This window comes from Erithacus rubecula (assembly GCF_903797595.1).
Source record: "Erithacus rubecula genome assembly, chromosome: 24".
Lineage (NCBI taxonomy): Eukaryota > Metazoa > Chordata > Aves > Passeriformes > Muscicapidae > Erithacus > Erithacus rubecula.
In genome coordinates this window covers 4,575,363-4,600,643 of record NC_136676.1, presented here as the reverse complement: position 1 = coordinate 4,600,643, position 25,281 = coordinate 4,575,363, and the positions used below count along the sequence as shown (strand labels likewise).

Here is a 25,281-nt window from a genome sequence, read left to right as displayed (position 1 = left end):
AGCTGGATCATCCCAAAGGTGGTTCTGGAATTCTGAGCATCTCCTCTGGTTCTGTCACCAAACTCCACTGCCTTAAGAGAGGAAAAGTCTCTTCTTGTCAAACCAGCAAATTTCTTTGGACTCCTACCCCTTAATTAACTCTTTTTCCCCTCTCACATCTGGACTTTAAATATCTGAGGGGTTTTATTTTGAAGCAAGCTGCATCTCACCTTTAGCCACACAGATGTGACCGGTGAATTTCTCAGGCTGTGCTCAGATAAATGAAAGTAGTGCATTGGGTAAAGCAGTTTTTAAAATAGAACCTCACAGCTCTGTGGAAAGTGATCTGGTTTAAGAGTTTATTGAAAGGTTTGTAATTAAAAATAATCCTGCATGAAAGGATGAAACAAATGATGTGAAGATGGAGCAGTTAAGAACCTTGTCATTAAAATCAGTGGAGTTTAGAGGAGTTCCCCACTTTGATTTCTTGAGCTGTGGTAACAGAGCTGTGTTTAACAGAATATTTGTAGTCCTGAATATTTGTAGTCCTGAACCTTTTACTCATGGACCACTCTGAGGTGTGTCCTTGGAGGTTCTGCCAGCCAGGACCTTCTGCTGAGAGCCGATTTCATCCTCATCACACATCTCTTTATCAGCTCCATCTCTGACCTTTCTCCTTTCTATTTCTCATTAGGAGCAGTGCCCTGCAAACCCTTTTCCTGCCTCTGTCCCCCCCTGTGGCTGCCATTTGTCCCCAGCTGACCCTTCCTGTGCATTCTCTGCAGATCCCCGATGCCCTGGGCACTGAGAAATTCTGCAGCGACGCTGGCCAGGGCGGGGCTGGGAACTGGCTGAAGTACATCCGAGTGTCCTGTTCCTGCGACGAGCAGAACCTGGCTGTGTGCCACATCAACGAGCAGGTAACCAGCCCCTAAGGGGCTGCCCTGGCCCCCTGCTCGGGCTGGGCAGTGGCAGCACCCGGGGGAGGGGGCAGAGGGATGGGGCAGACCTGGGATGAGCTAAAAGCTCCAGATTTATGGTCCTGTCCCCACTCAGCATCCAGCCCCTGACTCGTGATCCAGTGCCTAATTCATGATACAGTCCCTGATTTATGATTCTGTCCCTAATTCATGATCCTGTCCCTGATTTATGGTCCTGTCCCTGATTTATGGTCCTGTCCTGACTCAGCATCCAGCCCTTGACTTGTGATCTTGTCCCTGATTCATGATCCAGTCCCTAACTCATGATTCTATCCCTAATTCATTATTCTGTCCCTGATTTATGGTCCTGTCCCTGTCTGAGCATCCAGCCCCTGACTCATGATCTAGTCCCTAACTCATGATCCTGTCCCTAATTCATGATTCTGTCCCTAATTCATGATTCTGTCCCTAATTCATGATCCTGTCCCTGATTTATGGTCCTGCCCCAACTCAGCATCCAGCCCCTGACTCATGATCCAGTCTCTTAATTCATTATCCCATCCCTGATTCATGATCCAGTCCCTAGTTCATGATCCTCTCCCTAATTTATGGTTCTGTCCCTGATTTATGGTCCTGTCCCTGATTCATGATCCAGTCCCCAGTTTATGATCCTGTCCCCATTTCAGCATCCAGCCCCTGATTCCTTATCAGGATCCTCATTCCTGATTCAGGATCCTGTCCCTTGGCTTTAACTTCCTTTATTTCACCAAGGGACACATTTTTCCCTACCCCAAAGAAAAGGTTTGATCTTTCTCCTTCAGGCAGCAGGAAGAGGTTTGGGGTTGTTTGTAAAAACCCACAGAAAATAAAAATTTTGCAATAAATTATTGCCCTCTAGATAACAAAGCAGTGCTGTGGTGATAAGGGCCAGGACAAGATTTTAGTCAAAATCATTTTATTTTCTGAAAAAATGAGGTTTTTTTACATGGGGAGATGGTCTTTGAGTGTGTGTGTGTCCCCTTCTGTCCTTCTTTAGTTCTGTAACCTGGGAACAGTCCTAGGAATGCACAGAGAATTTTCCTGGATTTTACTGAGCAAAATCTGGACCACTCAATTATTTCCCCCATCCCTCCTCCCCCATTAACAGATTATAATATATTTAAAATGTATTTATTTCTCTATTTAGAAAGAGGTTAATTGAGATGTTTCATTCATTATTTTTCACTTATTAAGCCAATTTTCACATGTAGAATAACATTAGCTAGTTTTCTTTATATTTATTTGTGCTGGAGAGGCATTTGAAAAGAAGATCCTTGATTGTCAGAGATAATTGTGATTCTGAAGGAGGACTGGAAAAAAATGGAAGATAAATTATATAATTTACTAAAAGGGAAATGGTTTATTTTTTGCTGTTGTTACTCCTGTAATACTTGAGCAGTTCAAGAGTCTGAGATACTAATCAGAATTTATGTAATAATATATTTATAATATATAATGATTATATTCATGGCCATGGCCTGGCCATTAATATAATTATTATATATTAATGATAATCAGGGTGACAGCTGCTGCTTTTAGTTGGGATGCAGATATTGAGGAGAAAAAGAAGGAGTAAAAGGAGACAGAAAAAAAATCAGGGCTTTGTTTAATCAGCCAGCGTGAGGTGTGTGTGCAATGCAGATTTTGGGTGCATTTTACAGAGATTTGGTAACTCCAGTCAGGATTCCCAAGTCACAAAGAGCCCTAAAAAGAGGAAATCAGAAGCAGTGGGGCTGAGCAGAAACAAAGGGGAGGCAATTCCAAAGGAGGAAACAAAAGCAAAATGTGCAGCCCTGTCCTGGCTGGACATCCACAAGGACAAATTTTCCATGTCCAGGGCTGGACACAGGGACAGGTCTGAGGGAGCAGGAGGGACAAATCTCACTGGGCTGCCCGTGGGGTGAATTATGGGTGAGACAAGGACACAAAGAACCTTTTTCCAGGCTGGTTTTGAGGTTTTGAGCTCCTCTGCTGCAGCTGATGTGTGTGTGGGTGGGTTTTGGATTTTAGGTGAACACTCTTTCTCCCCTTTTAATGCTCTTTTCCCCCTGAAGTAGAAATGTGTGGAAGCTCAGATAAATCCCTGCAGCAGGGAAATGGGGCTGGTTCTTGGGAAGAGCCCTAATTAATGAGGTAATTCTGGGATGGACTTTTCCCACTCTCTGTGTTCCATCTCCATCCCCTGCCATGGCTCTGGCAGTGGTTAAACCTCATTCCCAGGCTGTGCCTGCTCCAGAACTCCTTTTTTCAGTGGAAGGATGAGGTGGTGCTGGGCTCTGAGTGAGACAAGCCCCAGAATGTGTTGCTGTGGTTTTGCAGGGCTGATATTTCAGTGATTGTACCAAATTGTTCTGTTTTAGCTGCAAAACCAGACAGCCAGAGCCTGATTTCTGCTGCCCTGAGTTCACACCCACAGCAGATCCCTGTATGGGGCAGATTCCTCTGCGTTATTTCTCATTTCCTTGTTTGTTTGTGGTCTCGGGATTTTGGGGGTGTTTTCCTTTTTTTTTTTTTTTTTTTTTTTTTTTTTTTTTTTTTTTTTTTTTTTTTTTTTTTTTTTTGCTTTCCTTTTATTTTTTCTTTCCTCAACACCCCGTGCCCAGAATAATTTTGATAAAAATCAGGCAAAGGAGTATTCTCAATACCAGCAAGCCCTACTTATCCTGTTAACTATTTAGTGTAAAACAAAGCTGGTAATTTGGAGAGCTGCCCATGCTGTGGTGGGAAACACGAAATGATCAAGTGTGGAACTTTTCTATAAACAAACAGAATTGATTTGTGAATGTAAATCTTCTGCTGGATTAGTAAATGTGAGCTTTTTCAGTGCACAACAAATAAAAAAGGCTTTGATGAGCCCAGACCATCAGTAGCATGACTGAAAGATGAAGTTAATTATCATAATGAAATGTTTGATGAAATTAATGTGACTCCAGCAGAATCCAACTTTTCCCTGATCATTAAAGGAGCCTGTCCTATATTTCTGGAAGGACTGCAGAGACATTCTGAAATACAAGGAGCTACTTTGTTCTGAGAACAAACAGGAGAGGAAAAGGAGCTAAAGGGTGAGACCAGGGCAGTGTCAGCCCTTGGCAGGGGAATTCTGAAGGATTTTTCCCCTGTAAAATTTGTGACTCTTTCTATGAACTTCATGGACCTTTTAGACCACAGCTGGTATTTTAGTGCTGGTTTGGGTTACCAGCTGCAAGAGAAAGTCCGTTAATAGCAATTTTATTTATTTTACTTTATTTTATTTTATTTTATTTTATTTTATTTTATTTTATTTTTTTCTCTTAGCTTGGCCCATCCTGATTTCTGTTTTTCCAAGTCAATTCTGAGCTCATTCCTAGACTGCATTTTGGGGCTTTTTTCAGGCATTTTTCCCATTAAGCTCAGTGTGGTTTGCTCCTGGAAAAAGCTTTTTTTTAGCAGAACAAGCAAGGAGAAGCACTGAATTGCAAATGAAAAAGATACTGAGAAAAAGGAAAATTTTAGATGATTTCTTATTTTGCAGTGGAATCCCAGAAATGAACTCCCCGGGCTGGGTGGAGCAGGGGTCTCTCAGAACTGTTCTCACCTGTGCACAGGTGTGTCCTGTGTCAGCCTGGTGCTGCTCAGGTTTTCCATGGGATTTTCTGGAGCTGTCCAGGTCCAGGGAGATGCTCAGATCCTGGCCGCAGCTCCAGGTCCAATTTTTGGACTCACAGCTGGATGAGGACAGATGTGTCTGCACTAGGAGAACTATTTGCAGACCAGTAGAAAACGGTGATGGAATTCCACCAAGGATTCTGGCAGGCACAGGGACGGGGTCTGGGCAGTTTGGGATATTTTGGCATTTCATGCCCAGGCAGTGCTGGGTGCTCAGGCACCGATATTGGGGTGAGTTGGCCGAGGGGCTGCGGGGAGGGGTCGGCTCTGCTGAGGCCGGGACGGAGGGAGGGAGGGCCAGCAAACAGTCGGGAAGGACCGGGATGCACCGAAAAGGGCTGGACCGGGTGCTGGTAAGGGCTGTACCCCCGGTTAGGGCTGTGTCACAGCACTCGGTTAGGGCTGTACCGGGAGCTCCTGAAAAGGATTATACGGGATGCTCGGTCGGGGCTGTACCCCCGGTTAGGGCTGTACCGGAGCTCCCAGTAAGGGCTATAACGGGTGTTCGGTTAGGGTTGTACCGAGTGCTCGGTAAGGGCTGTACCCCGGTAAGAGCTGTACGGGATGCTCCGTCGGGGCTGTACCCTCGGTAAGAGCTGTACGGGATGCTCCGTCGGGGCTGTACCCCCGGTAAGAGCTGTACGGGATGCTCCGTCGGGGCTGTACCCTCGGTTAGGGCCGTGTCACAGCACTCGGTTAAGGCTGTACCGGGTGCTCAGTCGAGGCTGTACCCTCGGTACCGCAGCTCCCGATAAGAGCCGCCCCGCACATGGGGGCGGCTGTGACTCCGTCTGCCCCGGCCTTGCAGCTGCTCACAGACACAGCCCCGCTGCCCTTCTTCCCTTCCCTCCCCTCCCGTTCCCTCCTCTTCCCTTCCCTGCCCTCCCAACCACCGGCCCGGCCGCCGGCACCGGAGGAGCGCCGCGGCCGCGGGACAGGAGCGAGCAGGTCAGGGGAGCCCAGCCCGGCCCGGCCCAGCCCAGATCAGCCCAGCCCAGCCCAGATCAGCCCAGATCAGCCCAGATCAGCCCAGCTCAGCCCAGCCCGGCCCGGCCCGCTCCGTTCGCACGGCCCGGGAGCGGCTCCGAGGGAGCGGCGGGGCCGGTGGCGGGCGGCGTGTGCCACCTGCTGGGGCGGGCAGGTGCCGCGCTGCCGGACCCGATCCTTACCCCGATCCCCATCCCCGTCCCAAAAAACATCCCTATCCCCATCCCGGTCCCGGTCCCATCCCGGTCCTGGTCCCATCCCGCTCCCGGTACCGGCAGCACCGGGAGCGCGCCCCACCGGCAACTTCTCCTCGGTGCGTCCCGGGGAGAGGGGGGAGCCCCGGTTCGGCTGCTGGGAGCCGGAGCGGGACCGGGAGGCGGCGGGCAGCGCCAGGGATGGCGGAGCGCGTTAATTATCCCGAGGGATGGGGAGCGGCTCCCTCGTAATTATCCCGAGGGATGCGGAGCCGCTCCGCTCGCGGACCTGCGGGTGGAAGCAGCGCGGTGGCTGGGGCGGATCGCGGGCTGTCCTGGTGCTCGGTGTAACGCGGGGTGACCGTCGGGAGCGTCCCCACCTCGCTGTGGAGGGGAAAGTTCTGAGCGGTAACCGCGCTCCACGGTCCCCGCAGCTCTGGGAGGGATGTCCCCTGTCCCCGCAGCTCTGAGAGCGATGTCCCCTGTCCCCGCAGCTCTGGGAGGGATGTTCCCTGTCCCCACAGCTCTGGGAGGGATGTCCCCTGTCCCCGCAGCTCTGGGAGGGATGTCCCCTGTCCCCACAGCTCTGAGAGCGATGTCCCCTATCCCCACAGCTCCAGGAGGGATGTCCCCTGTCCCCGCAGCTCTGGGAGGGATGTCCCCTGTCCCCACAGCTCTGGGAGGGATGTCCCCTGTCCCCGCAGCTCTGGGAGCGATGTCCCCTGTCCCCACAGCTCTGGGAGGGATGTCCCCTGTCCCCACAGCTCTGAGAGCGATGTCCCCTATCCCCACAGCTCCAGGAGGGATGTCCCCTGTTCCTGCAGCTCTGGGAGGGATGTTCCCTGTCCCCACAGCTCTGGGAGGGATGTCCCGTGCCCCCACAGCCCCGGGTGTGATGTCCCCTATCCCCTGTCCCCACAGATCTGGGAGCGATGTCCCGTGTCCCCGCAGCTTTGGGAGGGATGTCCCCTGTCCCTGCACTCCGGGTCTGATGTCTCCTGTCCCCTGTCCCTGCAGCCGCCCGTCCCTGCGATTCCACCCCTCTCCCTGCGATCACATCTCTCCTCAGCTCCGGGGCGGGGAGGACAATTTTGGGAGCATCCCGGGCAGCTGCTGCTGCTCCCGCCGGGCCTGGGGGCGCACATCTGCCAAAGCCTCGTGCTCTGTGCCAGGGAGGGAGGGAAAGGGGCTCTGGGAAGAGAAAAGCATCGTGGTGACACAATTAATGCAACCCAGGCAGGAATTGAGGAGTGTGTGTGTTCCTTCCCCATATACACAAGCTGGCAGGAGCAGAGTGGCAGCAAATTTAGGGAATTGGTTTGGGTGAAATGTGGTTTTCACCCTGGAAAAGAATTTATTGAATTGTTGTTAAATGCAGTGCTAAGAAAACCTGGAAGTTAATAACTATTACCAGGTAAATTATCATGATATTGCATTAGGACAGGGTCCAGTGTACTCCAAAAGTTTGGAAAATACATGAGGGACACTGAATCTCCTCAGGACAAACGCCATGGAGCTCCTGGAGCAGGTGCAGGGGAGGGAATGAGACCACAGGGATCTGCCCAGTGTGACCCAGCTGCCCCTGGACCCCCTGCCCTGGTTTCTGTGGGGTTTGGGGTACAACAGTGAAAATAAGGTTCATGGGCTCTGCCCTTACCTGAATCCTGTTCCTGCTTTGGGGTTTTCTCCTGGTGCAATGACAAAGGTCCAGGAGGTGCACAGAGCTGTGCTCAGGATGTTTTGGAAGGTCCAGGGTCTGTGCTCACACTGGAGCTCAGAATGTGGGTGAACTGTTCACCTGAGGTGGTTCATGGCTGTGTTTAGGGCTCAGGTCTAGGCTGTTGGGGAGAATAGTCAACAGAATAATTTTGTGGAAATGTGGTAATTTGGCTCTAATCATGAGGCCAATTTTGGCTCAGAGAGCAGAGCCTTAAACACGACAATTCCATCAGTTTAATCTTCACTGTGACAAACACTGAGCTCATAGGAGAACAGGAAATAAAAAGAGGGAAGATTTGTTGTAATTTGAAGGAGAAAGGCAGTTACCCAAAATATTTTTTATTGTCCAAACCCTGTGAAACCCTGACACCCAAAGAGTGAAATAAAGGCAGAAAAACGAGCTCTGAGCAGCAATTATCCCAAATCAAGGGGCAGCCTCCCCTATTAGCTGCTGCAATTTGAGCTATTGGTTAAAATATAAATGCAAGGCTTTGCATATTTAACATGTCTGTTCTGTTTGTGATTCCCAGGTCTATTATAAAGTTATTAAAGAGATTGAACCTGGAGAAGAGCTCCTGGTGTGTCTGAAGGAAGGAGGTTATTCCCTTGGGAACATGGCACCCAGCATGGAAGGTAAGGCCTCCCCAGGAGCTCCTGCTCCTCTCTGGCACTGCTGGGACCTCCAAACCTGGGACTTCAAAACCTGGGACCAAACCTGGGACTTCCAAATCTGGGACCTCCAAATCTGGGACCAAACCTGGGACCAAACCTGGGACCTCCAAACCTGGGACCTCCAAACCTGGGACCTCAAAACCTGGGACCTCCAAACCTGGGACCTCAAAACCTGGGACCTCCAAACCTGGGACTTCAAAACCTGGGACCAAACCTGGGACCTCCAAATCTGGGACCAAACCTGAGCCAGGACCTGCCCCTTCTGTCACTGTCCAGATTTTGTGCTCTGGGAGAGGCTCAGTCCACAATACTGAGTTTTTATCAGCCTCAAGTAGTTTCTTTTCCTTCTCTTTGTGGGTTTGGGTATGATCAGAGGGGCCTTTTCCATCCCCAGGGCCATCAGTGACTTTGGGTGTAATAAAAATGGCCAAACCCTCCCAAGGTTTGGAAAACAGCAGCCTGCAGGGATTTAGGGAATTTGGAAAAGGAGGCAGGGGGTGAAAGAGTCATCACTAAAATTATTATTGCTGGAATAAGGACACCTCATCTTTCTCTGTAGCAGCTGTGAGCAGGTAGCAGGACACACACATGGAGCACTCTGGAAATCTAAAAGTGCTCCCAGCACTGATTCTCCTCTCTTAGGATGCTTTTTCCCACATTCATTCAAGACTCTGACACTACAGACACTTTGCAAGGAAGTAATCTCTGAGGAAAACTGGGAAGGATGTGCCCAACATCATTATTCAATGATTTATTTCTATAAATACATTCTCATTTAACAGGTGGTTTTAAACTAGGAGTTGGAAAGAATGCTCTATGAAATTAATTTATGAAATTGGAGTTCTCTCTGGGCATCCCACAAAACATTTAATTTCATTTACTTGTACATAAGTATGATTTCTGATGCAAATTTGCAGTAAAATCCTGCACAATTAGTTTCCAATATTTCTGGGAAATGGGATAGTTTGAGGATTGGTGCTGCTGGAAGTTCATTTTCTGAAGGGCTGGGGTGAAGTGTGGATTTGCTGCCTCATATCAAGTTTGGGACTATTTTTTCCCTGCTCTCCCCTCAAAAAAAAAAAAAAAAAAAAAAAAAAAAAAAAAATCTCAAGACCAACACACAGAGATGAATTATTTCTGAATCTTTTCTTTTTTTATATTTTTTTTATGCCAAGGAGAAATCTGAATGAAAACTCACCGCTGTTCTGCATTTCAGTTCCTAACAGGCTTTTATGTGAACAAGCAAAAAGTGCTCCTTGTTTTCCATCTCTGTCATTATGGAACATTTATCTGGATCTTCCTGGTAATGTCTAGTGCTTTTGCTGCATAATTGCTGTCAAATTATGCCAGGCCAACATTAAATATTTGACTCCTTAATACTTTTTACTTTCAGCAGGTCTATCTTCCTGCTGCCTCGCACCCCCAGCTCACTTCGGAATTAACAGGAGAGAAAATGCAAAATTGTTCCACACAAAGATAATTATCATAAAAATCTTTCCTCTCAAGCCCAGCCAAACACAGCAGACCCCTTATCACTGCAGGAATTTTGAGTAGGGCACTTGAACTCCTTTGAGATTCGAGTCTGGTAGATTAGCATGTAGATGCCACATAATTGTGTTCCCCTTGGTTTCTCTGAAAGCTATTAGGCACTGATTTATTTTTCTCTTACATTCCTGCTTTGTCCTGAGTGTTACTGATGGAACTTCAGATAGGCACACATAACCACAGATTTGACAAACACACGGAGAACAGGCAGCAATTTCGGTGTAACTGGGGCTGTTCTTTTCTTTGCAGCCCCTTCTCCCTGTCACACACCCAGGCTGTTACCTTTGTGAAGGGCAGGATTTTCATTTGTGATGCTTAAAAAAAGGGGGAAACTTTAATGAGAACTTGTTTTGAAAGGCGACCTTTTTGATTTTTGGTATTTACAGGCAGAAAAAAAGGAGCAGTTGAACAAACCTGGAGTCTGCTCCAGACACAGAATCAGTGCCAGGTCCCAGTTCAGCCTCTGTGCTGGTTTAGGTTTGGGTTTTGTAGGGGATGCTCTGGTCCTAAGCCAGGCTCAGGTCCTTCCCCTGCAGGGGATTTGTTCTGGGAGCTCAGAACTGGGAATGCCAGAGGAACATGGATAAATTATCATGGAATGGTTTGGGGTGGAAGGGGCCTGAAGGATGATCTTACCCCACCCCCTGCCCTGGGCAGGGACACTCCCACTGTCCTAGGCTGCTCCAATTCCCCTCCAACCTGCTCTTGGAATTTCCAAGGATCCAGGGGCAGCCACAGCTGCTCTCCCACCTCATCAGTTTTTCCTCTTTTTAGCCTGAGCATCAAAACAGAATTTACAACCAGTGGCAACATGAATAACACGTGGTTACAAGGTTTTAAATCATATTTTTGTCAGCTCTCTAAGTCTCCTTTCAATACAAATTTCTTTTTCCAAACCCAGATACTCAAGCACGGGAATTGCTTTCCTTATTCTCCATCTTTCCACCTGTGGAAAACCTGATTTGTTTGATGTCTCTTGTATTGTGTGTGATGTGGGTGAGATCTGGCAAAGGATGTGGTGAATTAGAAGCAAGATCTCTTCTCTAGAATATTCTTGAGGCTATTAATGTATTTCATTAATATATTTCTCTGCAGGCAGGGCAGTGTCAGGGTGTGCTGTGGGAAGGGTCAGTTACCCAACTCCAGCCAGGTATGGAGGAAAAGACTCTTCATTTTCCAAACCCAGAGAGGATTTCTGCTTCCTAGAGAAGAGTTTGGGAGAAATAAGCTGCAATTAATCATGTAAATCTCAAACTGAAGCAGGAAGAATTCCACCTGGATTTGTGGAAGGAATTTTGTTGCATTTTCTCTGAAGTCAAAAGAAGGGGTTAAAAAAATCTCTTTTCTCCATTCCAAGTGTTTTCAGGTCTGGGGATTTGCCAGGTGGAGCTTGAGGGATACTGAGGGTTTGGTAGGAGCTTGTTAAGAGGTGAAGGGACCTGGGGCTTCCCAGCCTGGAGGATTTCAGTCACTCCTCCAAAAATTCCTTCCGGTTAAGCCACTGCTGCATTTACAGAAGAGCAAAGAGGGGAAATGTTGGCTCTGAGGTAGAGAAACACCTCACCAGAGCCCTTCCATGTCACTGGAGTTTGATGCTACACATTTTTCTTTTTTTTTTTCTTTTTTTTTTTTTTCTTCTTTTCACTCATAAAAAGTAATTTTGATTATTTAAATGGTAGGTGATACAGAGTCTCTCCATACTGCTGTTATTGGTGTTCCAGGTTTCCCTCCCCAGGGGCACAAAACACATGAGGTTCACATTGATCCTGCTCTACAAAGTGCAGTAAAGAGAATTTCTCTTTGGAGCAGAGCAGGGCCTGACCCCCCTCGTGGTGAGGCTGCTGCCAGCAATTTCAGAGTGTGTGAACCCTCAAAATGAGAACAGTTGGCTATTTTCTTCCCTCGGGTCTTCTTTTTTTTAGCCAAAATCCCTTTGCTGACCTGCTGGATTTTATTTTTCCTTGCACCCCTGTGTTGTGCAGCTGCTGTGGTGGCTCAGGGAGCCCTGGGGAGCTGCTGGGATGCCCAGCAAGGCTGTGCTGGCTGTGTTTTGGTGATACTTTCTTTTTCAGCTGGGTTAGACTTTTCCCATGTCAATACTTTCCGTGTAGGTGTGCAGAGGGTTTCCTCTGCCCACATTGCTGCTGCTGCAGCCTCTGGGACCTTAACCCTGATTTATATAAAACACCATTCCAGGCCTTAAAGCTCAGCCTGAGTGTTTGCAGTTGTGCAAAATTTGGTGTAAATAAGTACAAGGGGAGATTTTACAGCAGAGATTTGCTCAGGGGTTGAAGATTTTGTTCTGAGTGTGGCCACATCCCACCCCAAAATCCCCTGTCCCCGGAGCAGGGGATGGATCAGCTCCAGCACAGCATCACCCCTGGCTGCAGCTCTCAGAATATTCCCAATCCTCCCTCGGAGTTAAATCACTCCCCACAGGCTGCTCCTTTTGGGAGGGAAGTTATCAGAAAAAGAGAAGCAGGCAGAGGAGCAGAGTGTGGAGGAAGAGGGTAGGGGAGGACAGGGAAACACGGCTCCAGTGACTCAGAGGGGGGCTGGAAAGCTTCTGTTCCAGGGTGGAGAAACCCTGAGCTATCCCAACTCCCTCACAGAGCTCCTTCTCCTGGAAAATTTACAGCTCTGAGCTGATTGTTTGGCTTGGCACCATGGTCAGGATGCTGCCTTGTAAACTTAATAATAGCTGCCCTCTTTTTAATTTGTTTGACCTTGACTACAGTAATTTATTATGTGCATTAGAACTTAAGAAAAATATATCTAAATAAAAAGAAAAAAGCAAAGAGAGCAGCAACAAAGCCTTTGGCTCCCTGCTTTTCCTTCCATGGTGCTCTGGGCTGGGACTCCTCGGGCTGATGGAGCCCAGAGCTCCTGCAGTGGAAAACTGAGAGGAGAACATTAGACAGGCAGTTTCTTAGAAAGAAGCTTCTCCAGGTTTGTGCTGTGGCAGTTTGCTTTTCTCACTATCTGTGTTTGTATGAGTCTGGCTTGTTCCTTTTTCCCTGGCATCACTTTCTGAGGGAAGCTCATTCATAATTTCAAACCCTCTCCTCGCAGGCAAGCGCAGCGCTCCAGAACGAGCCCAGAATTTTGTGTGTCTCCCAACCCCTGCAGGTCTCTCCATCTCAGCAGAGGCTAAGACACAAAGAAAACAAGATCTCCTCTAGTTGTGTGATCTAATTATTTTTTTTCCTCTCTTAATGCTTAAAGTGAAAGCAGCTGCTGGCACGGCCTCCCTTGGGTTGTCTCCTCTCACACTTGCAAATTCTCTCTCTGTTTGTCTGTTTGCTGGGCTGGGGGAGCTCTGCTCCTCTCAGGGTGCAGCAGCCCGTGCTGGCTGTGCCCCTGGGGCAGGGCTGACCTCGGGCTGCTGTGTGTGTTGCAGAAGATCCCTCGTTCCGCTGCGAGGAGTGCGATGAGCTGTTCCAGTCCAAGCTGGAGCTGCGGCGCCACAAGAAGTACGGCTGCAGCGCCGAGGGGGCCCTGTACGAGAGCCTCAGCCACGACATCAAGCAGGAGGGGCTGGGGGATGGACAGGCCTACGAGTGCAAGGACTGTGAGAGGATGTTCCCCAACAAATACAGGTACCCACGGACAGCCAGAGCTCCGCTGGCCTCCGCTCCGTGTGCGGGCAAAGGGGGTGATGGGGAGGAATGGAAGCTTCAACCTTTCCTTCCTCCATAGACACCTTTCCTTCCTCCATAGAAACCTTTCCTTCCTCCATAGAAACCTTTCCTTCTTCCATAAACACCCTTCCTTCTTCCATAGAAACCTTTCCTTCCTCCATAGAAACCTTTCCTTCCTCCATAAACACCCTTCCTTCCTCCATAGAAACCTTTCCTTCCTCCATAGACACCTTTCCTTCCTCCATAGAAACCTTTCCTTCTTCCATAAACACCCTTCCTTCTTCCATAGAAACCTTTCCTTCCTCCATTGACACCTTTCCTTCCTCCATAGACACCTTTCCTTCCTCCATAGAAACCTTTCCTTCCTCCATAGAAACCTTTCCTTCCTCCATAGACACCTTTCCTTCTTCCATAAACACCCTTCCTTCTTCCATAGAAACCTTTCCTTCCTCCATAGAAACCTTTCCTTCCTCCATAGAAACCTTTCCTTCTTCCATAAACACCCTTCCTTCTTCCATAGACACCTTTCCTTCTTCTACAGAAACCTTTTCTTCTTCCACAGAAACCTTTCCTTTCTCCATAGAAATTTTTCCTTCCTCCATAAAAACCTCTCCTTCTTCCACAGAAACCCTTCCTTCTTCCATTGACACCTTTCCTTCTTCTACAGAAACCTCTTTTCTCAATAGAAACCTTTCCTTCCTCCATAGAAACATTTCCTTCTTCCATAAAAACCTTTCCTTCCTCCATAGGCTTTAGCAATGTTCTTTTTGGAGTAAACCTTTCCTTTCCCCATAGACACCTTTCCTTTCTCCATAACATTTCAGAATGTTCTTTTGGGATCAGCCTTTCCTTTTTCCACAGAAACCTTTCCTTCCCCCACAAGGTTTAGGAATATTCACTTTGGGACCCTCTGTGCTGTTGGGCAGTGTTTTATTCCACCTTGATTTTGTAAACTGATAATTTCATTGCCTGTTGGTAGAAGCACCCAAGAGTTGTTGGTGGGAAGTTTCAGGTTCTTTTCTGAGAGAACTGGGTGGGATCTTTCCACCATCTGCTCTGTTCTGGAGGGAAAAAAACACCAATATTGGTTTAGTCAAAATGTGCATGAAGGCATCTTTTAAATTTAGCTCTTGGCCATTTGAGATGAGCGGGTTTAAAGAGGTGTTGATGCCCTAAGAACTCATCTGGCCGGGACAATTTTAAAATTCTATTCCCAACAAATTTTTAATTTTCTTTGGTTCCACCAAACACTCCTGCAAGAGTAATATGAAAAGGAAAAAAAAGATTGGATATTCTGTAGCTCATTTTTAAATTTACAGCAATTATTCAGTTATTGCAATTACACAGCAATTCTAGACAAGAATTAAACTTCTCTTTAAAAGGGAAAGTATTTTAACTCAGGTTTTAACTGAAAATCTGAATTTTTAAAGCAGAATGTGGTAGTAATGAAATGCAGCTTTAATGCAGTGATCTTTGAGCTCCCTAATTCACTGGCAAAGTGAGACTCAAATAGTTAAATATTAGGAGCCAGCTTTAAAAGTTGAGGGGTTTTTTTTAATCACTTTAAGTTTGTGTTTATTTGCATCCTAAGCCTTGATAAAAGCCTTTATAAAATTCTATAAAAGCAGAGTTTTCTGTGTTTACCGGAGGCTGAAGTTCTCACTTACTCATTTCTTTTGCCTTCTTGGGTGAACAAACCCCATGCACCACAAGATTTGTTATAAAACTGTGAGAAATGGCAATCCCCTGTCTGGCTCTGCCTGAGCAGAGCAAAAACCTGGAGGTTAAAACCCCTGTAAGGGCTGTTTCACTTCACTTTAACATTTAAAAACCTGCTTTTGTCACTTTGAACTTAATTACATTGATGCTTTCAGCTCTTTGATCTGGGTGAGGAAGTGAAGGGGGGAAAAAATCTATTTTAAAAATGCAGAGAAAGGTGGAGGCTACAGAGAATTCCCTGTATCTGCATGGAAAAGAGCTTGGGTGGAATCTGGGATGGATCCTGGGATTCCTGTATGGGATTCTCTTAGCCCAGTGTGGTTTCTTTACCCCTCACCTCGTGTCTCTACATTGGGTACTCTCATTAGAAATAGGAGGCTGCAATTTTCTTCATTTGTTTACCTGACAAGACAAGGAAAACTTCCTTTAAATGTGTTCAATATTATGGATTTTAGTAAAAATTCCAATTCTTTTATCCATCACTGTCAGGAGCTCCCTCCTCTTTGGCATCCAGCACTCTATAATTTTTATATTAACTAGGAAATACCCTTTTGAAATGTATGTGTTGTATACTGTTTCTACCTTTTGTGTATTCCTGAACTGGCACTATAGCCTTGAGTTTTTTGCCTTTTTGACCCAATATTTTGGGATAAGTAATATCAAGTTGATTTTTAAATTTTTTTTTTTAATTTTTTTTTTTTAATAAAGGAAAAGCAAGTTAGCCTTTGACATGCTGGTGGATTGGTGGGGAGGAAATGTTCACATCAGTCTCTCCCCCATCAATCTGCCAAGTTTAAAGTCTCTAAAACACAAAATAAACCCATTCAGAGTGCCTGGATGGTCTTAGAATTTTTCAAAGTTAATACAGATGAAATCAAGGATGCCACTAGGGACCTGAAATTGAGCATTTAGCAGCTGACTAAATAAATAAATGTTTTGCTAATCCCAGTAGGTACTTGCCTCTAAACAGCATATTAGCTTGACCATGTTTGCTCAAAATAAACTCATAAATCACAGTTAACAGGAGAGTATTTTTGGATATGAAAGACTTGTGTTACTTTGTGTGTGTTAAAAATCTGGTCGTTTTAAGAGCACCGTTTCTTGAGCAAAATGAATATTGCTGCTTTCAAATGAGTGGGTTGGCAGTTTATGAGGGGCATGCCCATGAATATGAATTATGTGCTTGGGATCAGGGCTGAAGGAGTTTTGGGTGTTGAGTGACCAAAAGCTGACACAATTCCTGGGATCCTGAATCCCTCTGCTGTCTGGAAATGCCCAAGGAGCATCTTCCTATGGCATTTAATGAAGACTGGATTTTCCAGTAGTGTTCAGCTTTAATGTTTCTGTAAAAATACAGCCATGCTTTAAGGTTCTGTAGGAATGGTTTAATATGCCAGGCAGGAGCAGATTCCATGTGAGCTGGGTTTTTTTTAGAATTCACAGTAAGAGTAGTGTTTGTATCTCGTGTTAATCTGCCCTAAAGGAAGCAAAGGATGCAGATTTCCTTCCCTTGCTTCTCAGGGCTGGCCTGAGAGGTGCAGAATTGCTGGTCTGAGATGTGCAGAATTGCTGGTCTGAAATGTGCAGAATTCTTGGTCTGAGATGTGCAGAATTCCTGGTCTGAGATGTGCAGGATTCCTGGCCATAGAGGTGCAGGATTTAACTCCTAAAATGTGCAGATTTTCTGGCTGAGAGGTGGAGGATTCCCAGCCTGAGAGGAACAGGATTCTTGGCTCAGGACGTGCAGGATTCCTGGCATCAGATATGGAGAATTCCTGTCTGAGAGGTGCAGGATTCCTGATCTGAAAGGAACTGGATTCCTGGTCTGAGATGTGCAGGATTTCCAGCCTGAGATGTGCAGGATTCCAAGACTGAGACATGCTGGATTTCTGGCTAAGATGTGCAGAATTTAAGCCCTGAGAGAAACAGGATTTCTGTCTGAGAAGTGCAGGATTCCCAGCATGAGAGGTGCAGGGAGGTGCAGGATTTTTGGCCTGAGAGATGCAGGATTTAATGTCTGAGAGATGCAGGGTTTAATGTCTGAGAGATGCAGGTTTAAGGCCTGAGAGGTGCAGGATCCCTGGGCAGGGAGGTGCAGGATTTTTGGCCTCAGAGGTGCAGGATTTAAGGGCTGAGAGATGCGGGATTTAATGTCTGAGAGGTGCAGAGTTTAATGTCTGAGAGGTGCAGGGCTTAAGGCCTGAGAGATACAGGGTTTAAGGCCTGAGGGATGCAGTGTTTAATGTCTGAGAGGTGCAGGTTTAATGCCTGAGAGGTGCAGGATTTAAGGCCTGAGAGGTGCAGGATTTAATGTCTGAGAGATGCATGTTTTAAGGCCTGAGAGATGCAGGTTTAAGGCCTGAGGGATGCAGGATTTAATGTCTGGGAGATGCAGGGTTTAAGACTTGAGGGATACAGAATTTAATGCCTGAGAGGTGCAGGTTTAAGACTTGAGAGATGCAGGATTTAATGTCTGAGAGATGCATGTTTTAAGGCCTGAGAGGTGCAGGTTTAAGGCCTGAGGGATGCAGGGTTTAATGTCTGAGAGATGCAGGTTTAAGGCCTGAGAAGTGCAGGATCCCTGGGCAGGAGGTGCAGGTTTAATGTCTGAGAGGTGCAGGATCCCTGAGCAGGAGGTGCAGGTTTAATGTCTGAGAGAGGCATGTTTTAAGGCCTGAGAGATGCAGGTTTAATGTCTGAGAGATGCATGTTTTAAGGCCTGAGAGATGCAGGTTTAATGTCTGAGAAGTGCAGGATCCCTGAGCAGGAGGTGCAGGTTTAATGTCTGAGAGATGCATGTTTTAAGGCCTGAGAGATGCAGGTTTAATGTCTGAGAAGTGCAGAATCCCTGAGCAGGAGGTGCAGGTTTAATGTCTGAGAGATGCATGTTTTAAGGCCTGAGAGATGCAGGTTTAATGTCTGAGAAGTGCAGAATCCCTGAGCAGGAGGTGCAGGTTTCCCAGGGCACTGGAGCCCCGTGTGCCATCCCTGCTGTGGCCCTGTGCCAGCAGCCCTTGGGATTGTCATCATCCCCCAGCCTGGAGACGCTGCCAGTTGGCAGAAGGTGAAATTGCTGAGTGAAGTAATCAGAGATGTCTGACATTTAGAAGTGAAACGTGTTTGCACCTGATCATGTTTCTCCCCAATGGTGAGTCCCTGTGTTCTGGGAAACCACAGGCCAGGTGCCCGTGAAAATGGACACGTGAGAGTCTCAGCAGCAACAAATATCTTTTCTTTCCCCAGGGGGATGCCACTGAAGTTTTGGTCACAAAGTGCCCATTTTTCCCCTCAAGAACCTGCAGGGTCAGAGCTGAGTTCACTTTTCTTTTTGCCCTTGAGGATGGACTCAGGTATTAATAAGAAATAGCATAAAACAGTGTCATTTAGAGGCAGAACAGTGTATCTGTAAATGTCCAAAATCTTAAATGGTATTTGGGTGTCACTGCCCCTCTCACAATTTATGAGCTGGTCCCTTCCTGCTCTGAGGCACCACTGGAACCCCCCAGGCCCTACATCTGGTTGTGTCACCATCTCTGTCACCATCTCTGTCACCTCTCTGCTCTCAGACCTGCCTCAGCCCTGCTGTGGGTGCTCTGAGTCAGCCTGTCTCTCTTTGCCAGCCTGGAGCAGCACATGGTGATCCACACCGAGGAGAGGGAGTACAAGTGTGACCAGTGTCCCAAGGCTTTCAACTGGAAATCCAACCTGATTCGGCACCAAATGTCTCACGACAGTGGGAAACGGTTTGAATGTGAAAACTGTGTTAAGGTACAGTGAGGACACAGTGTCCATGGGGGGCTTGCCTGGCAGGGCACTGGGATTTGGGGAAAAGGGTGCAGGAATGGGGGATTCACCTGGGAGAGCACTGGGATTTGGGGAAAAGGGTGCAGGAATAAGGGATTCACCTGGGAGAGCACTGGGATTTGGGGTGCAGGACACAGTGTCCATGGGGGATTCACTCAGGAGTGGGTGCAGAGATCTGGAAAGGGGATGCAGGAGAGTTTCTATGGGGGAGGACAATGGGACCTGGGCCAGGCTGCAGGGGATGGGTGTCCTGTTCTGACCCAGAGCAGGGTGATCAGGGAGAGGTGACCCCACTGTCCCTGTCCCAGGGTAAAGAGGTGTCCTCACTGTCCTGGGAATTATTCCACTGGGGGTGTGAAGCTCAACCCTCTCCCAACCCACTCCCCTTTGGCCAGCTGGGTATTGGGGTGGTGGTGAGGGCTGTGCTGGGCAGATGTGGGTGAGCAAAACATGGACACCACACACTCAGGGAGATGCCACAGACCCATCAAACCATGGGCACCACACACCTGGAGAGATGCTCATGTCAAACCATGGGCACCACACACTCAGGGAGGTGCCACAGATCCATCAAACCATGGACACCACACACTCAGAGAAGTGCTCATGTCAAGCCATGAGCATCACACACTCAGAGAGGTGCTCATGTCAAACCATGGGCACCACACACTCAGGGAGGTGCCACAGATCCATTAAACCATGAGCATCACACACTCAGAGAGGTGCTCATGTCAAACCATGAGCATCACACACTCAGAGAGGTGCTCATGTCAAATTATGAGCACCACACACTCAGGGAGGTGCCACAGACCCATCAAACCATGGACACCACACACTCAGGGAGGTGCCACAGATCCATTAAACCATGAGCATCACACACTCAGAGAGGTGCTCATGTCACACCATGAGCACCCCACACCTGAGAAGGTCCCCCAGCCTGGCAAGGCACCAACAGATCTCTTCGATCACCTCTTCTCACCTATCCACCCCTCCCTCCTCAAACCACGAGCAGCACTAAGAACACCTTACCAAACCAAGCTTTTCCCATGTAGAGACCCTTCTCCAGCTGCTGCCCCCCTCCTGAAGGTGTTTTCCCCGCAGGTGTTTACGGACCCCAGCAACCTCCAGCGGCACATCCGCTCCCAGCACGTGGGGGCACGAGCCCACGCCTGCCCCGACTGTGGCAAGACCTTCGCCACCTCCTCGGGCCTCAAGCAGCACAAGCACATCCACAGCACTGTCAAACCTTTCATATGTAAGTTGTCACGGCCATCACCAGCCCGGGGATGTAATTGCAGGGATCCTGCAGGGGCCCCCAGCCCTCCCATCCCCTGGCATTTTATAGCTCAGAGCACAAGATGAAATTTTTTTTTTTTTTTTTTTTGCGTGCTCCCTGTTTTTTCAGTAAACATTCATGGCAGTTTTTGACTTTCTTGACAAGTTAAAAGCTGAGTCTCTCAGCGGTCACAGCGATGCCATTTTCTCATATCTTTTCTTTCTCTCGTCTTTTTTTTTTTTTTTTTTTTTTTTTTTTTTTTGCTTTAATCGCTTTTGAATGTTCCTGTTGGTGACATAAATAAATAGCTGGCACAGCCTGATCGAAATGTTTTACAGGGGTGCCTCAAATCCTGGAGCTGTTGTAAAGAACTTGGAATAATCACAGAGATGAGAAGGTGTTTTTTAAAAAGAATTTTTTTTTTCTTTTTTTATTTACTGCATGTTTCATCTAGATAATGCTGGGAGCCAAATAAACAGCAGATGAACTGTGTCCTCAGTGCTCTTTTTGGTGGGATATTTCCAGAAGGGCATTTTCCCTGGAGAGCCACCCATCTCAGTCCTTGTCATTCCCAGGGCTGTATATTTTTTTAATTGACACAGCACCCATTGGGTTTGGATAACTGTGCAGGGAGGTGGATGGTGTCACAACAAAGCTCCAGGAACTTTAGGGATCACTTCCTGACACTTCAGAACATGTTGCTCAGGCACGGGCTGGGATCTGGGTTTGATTCCAGGCTTTGATGTTACATAGGGAAGCCACTGAACCCACTCCTGCCTTTTTTTCCCTGTTGGAATAATGGGAACAGCATGCAGGAATATCCTGGGAGACTCATTTCATTAATGTCCCAGGATAATCAGTGTCCTGAGATAATCAGCTGGGTGTCAGCACAGGAAGCAGAAATGCTCCTCTCGCTCATTTTGCTGCAATCTTTCACTGGGCACATGAAAGGAATAATTTGATTCCCAAGATTGCTGCAGGGAGATGAGGGATTTCTCCTCATAATCTCCTCACTCTCACCTCATCAGAATTAGGGAGTTGTCAGAGCAAATCAGTGTGTGGAACAACTGCAGAGGGATCCTGCCTGGTCAGACTGTCAGGTTGTTTTGTCCACCAATGTGGAATCCATTAACAACTCCAAATCCACATGGCAGGATTCACCAGGAAGTTGGTTCTTTTTTTTTTTTTTTTTTTTTTCCCTGTTCTTTTGTTTCCCTGTGTGGTTTGTGTTTAATTTTTTGCAATATTATATTTGGCTTTCAAAAGACCCCAAACCTGTAAGTTTATAACTGCAGAAATCAGGAGGGAAGAGAGGCTGTTCCACGTGGAATTACTGAATCATTGGATAACTGGAGATTTAACAGAAATTTTCCTTATTTCCACTTTTCCTTATTTTAGAAGGATGATGGGAGAACTCAGAGCTCTAACACTTCTCTTTAGGGAATTTTGTTCAGTATTTACATATCTAGCAAAAATTCCTGGGGTGAAAAATGGAAAAATCCTGGAATCATAGAATGGTTACAGCTGGAAAAGCCCCCAGATCATCAAGTCCAGCCCTTTACTGCTGTGTTCACCACTAAACCACGTTCCTTTGTGCCACATTCACAGGTTTTTTGAGCAATTCCAGGGATGGTGATTACTGATTCCCTTGGAAAAAAAAACAGAGATAGTTGTATTTAAGAGACTATCATAGAAATAAAGTTCAGTAGTGCTGAATTTTCATGGAAAATAAATTCAGTAATGCTTCCTTTAAGAACTCTGTTAGGATATTGTGTAAGAAAAAAAGCCAAATAAACCATTTCTTTGCAAGTCTAAGGTATAATAATACTTGCAACAGCCATAAAATTCTTTGTGTGCACTAAGAGGAGTTGGGGAGACCTGATTCGAGATTTTAAAGTGTGATTGCCAAAAATTAGGATTGGCTTAACCATCCAAACTCTTGTGTTGACTTTTTCGTGTTGTTTTTGTTTCCCTGCAGCTCTGGGCTGTGTCAGGGCCCAACAATGAAAAGTTCTGGGGACAGACAGTGCAGCCTAAATTTACTGTGCAGTCAGAAACCAGAGCCTTCAGACACTCCTTTGGATTTTGGGATGCTCATCTGAACTGAAATGTCGAATTCATTAAATTTTATCCATCTCTGATTTATATTTCAACTGTAATTTACTATATTATTATATTTTCAGAGCTGCTAGTGAAATATTCTCCCACCAGTCATTCGATATTCAAGCACTGAAGTAAATCCTAAAGATTTAGGGAATATTTAATAGAAAATACAGGGAAAATCGTGCTCACATGCACTGATCAGTAAAGCTGGGAGGAAGGAAGGAGCACTGAGCAGTCCCTGAGCTGGAGTGTCAGAACCTGAATTCGTGTCCTTGCCTGTCCAACCCCAAACAATGTCCTTCCTCTGCTTTGTCTCAGTTTCCCTGCTCACAAAAGGGTGATAACAGCAGTTCCCTGGGGCAAGGATCGTGTTAATTCACCACCACATTTATTCCCATGTTGAAAGAGGCACCAGATAATAAAAAGTCACGGTGTTTTGATGTATAGAAAAGTTTGGGTGGGATTTCTGTCTCAATTTGCCCTGTTTCTTCCACAGCAGCAAAGTCAGGAGGTGAAAAGGGGTCATAAAAATCCATGTTTTGAAAACTTGGTATTTACAGGTCGTTAAAGGAAACGCTGATGTGGCTTCAGTTAGTGGGGCAGGGGTGTTGGACTGATTTAATGGATTAAAAAAAGAGATGCCAGCCCTGGCAGAAACCAGGCTGACAGGGGATTTATAGAGCATCCCCCCGGAGGGGTTATGTACCACTGAGGGCATTAAGGAAGGGCAGGTTTGATTAAATGAGGCAAAGTTCTTCTCCCTCCAGCCCCCAATGCTTCCTGCCACGCTAGGACTAACGGGAAGCAGATGAGCTGGGATAAATAGATGTTATCATTAAAAATGTATGATTAGGGCAAAGACATTCTGAGGGGATTGGAGCATCTTCCCTGTGGAACTGAGCTGATTTGGGAGATTTGGGGCTGCTCAGCCTGGAGATCTCACAGCACCTTCCAGGATCTGAAGGGGCTACAGGGAAGCTGGAGAGGAGAGACAGGACAAGGGGAAATGCATCGAAACTGAAAGAGGGGGAATTTAAGTTGGATTGTGAGAGTGGGGAGGCCGTGGCACAGAGCAGCTGTGGCTGCCCCTGGATCCCTGGAAGTGTCCATGGCCAGGCTGGGCAGGGCTTGGAGCAGACTGGGATGGTGGAAAGAGCTCATGGCAGGGATTGGGATGAGATGGGCTTGATGTCCCTCCCAACTAAACCATTCTGTGATTCCATGATTATCTGTCCCGAAAACTCCCCCAACTTTGAGCAGAGGTAGCAGATCCCCTCTGATTTCTGTGGAGCTGCTTCTCTCGAGTTTCTCCAGGATGGGTTTCCCCCAAGGGCAGGGTGGTGCTGCTCCCCTGCTCTCCGCAGGGCCGGGGCGATGCGGGGGCGGGTGCCACGGCGAATCCCTGCCGTTTTCCCGTTAATTTCATATCGCTTTTTTTGTTGTTGGCTCCTGTTGACGCTTTAGGTGAGGTCTGTCACAAATCCTACACGCAGTTCTCCAACCTGTGCCGCCACAAGCGGATGCACGCGGACTGCCGCACGCAGATCAAGTGCAAGGACTGCGGGCAGATGTTCAGCACTACCTCCTCCCTCAACAAGCACCGGCGCTTCTGCGAGGGCAAGAACCATTACAGCCCCGCCGGTATCTTCGCCCCCGGCCTCCCCCTCACGCCCACCTCCATGATGGACAAATCCAAGCCCTCTCCCAACCTCAACCACGCCAGCCTGGGTTTTAATGAGTATTTCCCATCCCGCCCGCATCCCGGCGGGCTCCCCTTCTCGCCGGCTCCTCCAGCCTTCCCCGCCCTCACCCCGGGGTTCCCGGGGATTTTTCCGCCTTCTCTGTACCCCAGGCCTCCTTTGTTACCACCCACACAATTGCTCAAAAGTCCCCTGAACCACACTCCGGACGCGAAGCTGCCCAGCCCCCTGGGGAACCCGGCGCTGCCGCTGATCTCCGCAGTGAGCAACAGCAACCAGCAGCCTTCAGGAGAGGAGAAATGCGAAAGCAGCTTGGAAAACTCCTACCTGGAGAAGCTAAAAGCCAGGAACAGTGACATGTCTGATGGCAGTGACTTTGAGGATGTCAATACAACCACTGGCACGGATCTGGACACCACGACTGGCACCGGCTCTGACCTGGACAGCGACGCGGAGAGTGACAGGGACAAAACGAAAGACAAGAGCAAACAGATGGAGACCAAGCCAGATTTCGTCAGCAGCTCGGTGTCTGCGAGTTCCACCAACACCACGAGCGAGATCCCTCTCTTCTATTCTCAGCATTCCTTCTTTCCTCCCCCCGAGGAGCACCTGCTGCCCACCACGGGGGCAGCCAATGACTCTATTAAAGCCATCGCCTCCATCGCAGAGAAGTATTTTGGGCCTGGCTTTATGGGGATGCAGGAGAAAAAGATGGGTTCGCTCCCTTACCATTCCATGTTCCCTTTCCAGTTCCTCCCCAATTTCCCCCACTCCCTCTACCCCTTCACGGAGCGGACCCTCAATCACAACTTGCTGGTCAAGGCAGAACCAAAGTCACCCAGGGACCTCCACAAAGTCGGTGGCACCAGCTCGGAGTCCCCCTTCGATCTCACCACGAAGCCAAAAGAGATTAAGCCAATCCTGCCTCCCCCCAAGGTGCTGCCAGCCCCGTCCTCAGGGGAGGAGCAGCCACTGGATCTGAGCATTGGCAACCGCATCCGAGCCAGCCAGAACGGAGGGAGAGAGCCACGGAAAAACCACATTTATGGGGAGAGGAAGCTGATGGCAAGTGAGGTCTTACCTAAGATTTCCCAGTCCCAGCTGCCTCAGCAGCCTTCCCTGCACTACGCTAAGCCATCGCCCTTTTTCATGGACCCCATCTACAGGTATTAACATACCCTGCCTTAAGCCTTTCCCTAACCAGCTCCTTTTCCACACCCTGAGGCAGGGGAGGATGCAGGTTGGTTGGGAAGAACAGTGAACATCTCCTGTTGTTGTTTGTACCGCTCCACACATTGAATTTCCTGAATGGAGAGGGCTGAGTAATTGCAAGGAGCC

The 25,281-nt window shown here is 47.7% G+C and overlaps 1 protein-coding gene across 7 annotated transcripts in view; it reads left to right on the top strand.

Moving 5' to 3' along the window:
• The window catches only part of PRDM16 (PR/SET domain 16), a 286,505-nt gene that overhangs the window by 237,047 nt on the left and 24,177 nt on the right, over positions 1-25,281 (top strand). For 6 of the 7 annotated variants that reach the window (XM_079325962.1, XM_079325960.1, XM_079325959.1 and 3 more), the window contains 6 exons: positions 765-899; positions 8,014-8,116; positions 13,101-13,299; positions 18,681-18,828; positions 19,966-20,119; positions 23,708-25,109. In XM_079325962.1, the coding sequence (XP_079182088.1) occupies positions 8,098-8,116; positions 13,101-13,299; positions 18,681-18,828; positions 19,966-20,119; positions 23,708-25,109 (1,922 nt within the window). In that variant the 5' untranslated portion in view covers positions 765-899; positions 8,014-8,097. Of the gene's footprint in view, positions 1-764; positions 900-5,511; positions 5,532-8,013; positions 8,117-13,100; positions 13,300-18,680; positions 18,829-19,965; positions 20,120-23,707; positions 25,110-25,281 lie in introns of those variants that run through there. The other variant, XM_079325965.1, reaches the window with a different exon arrangement.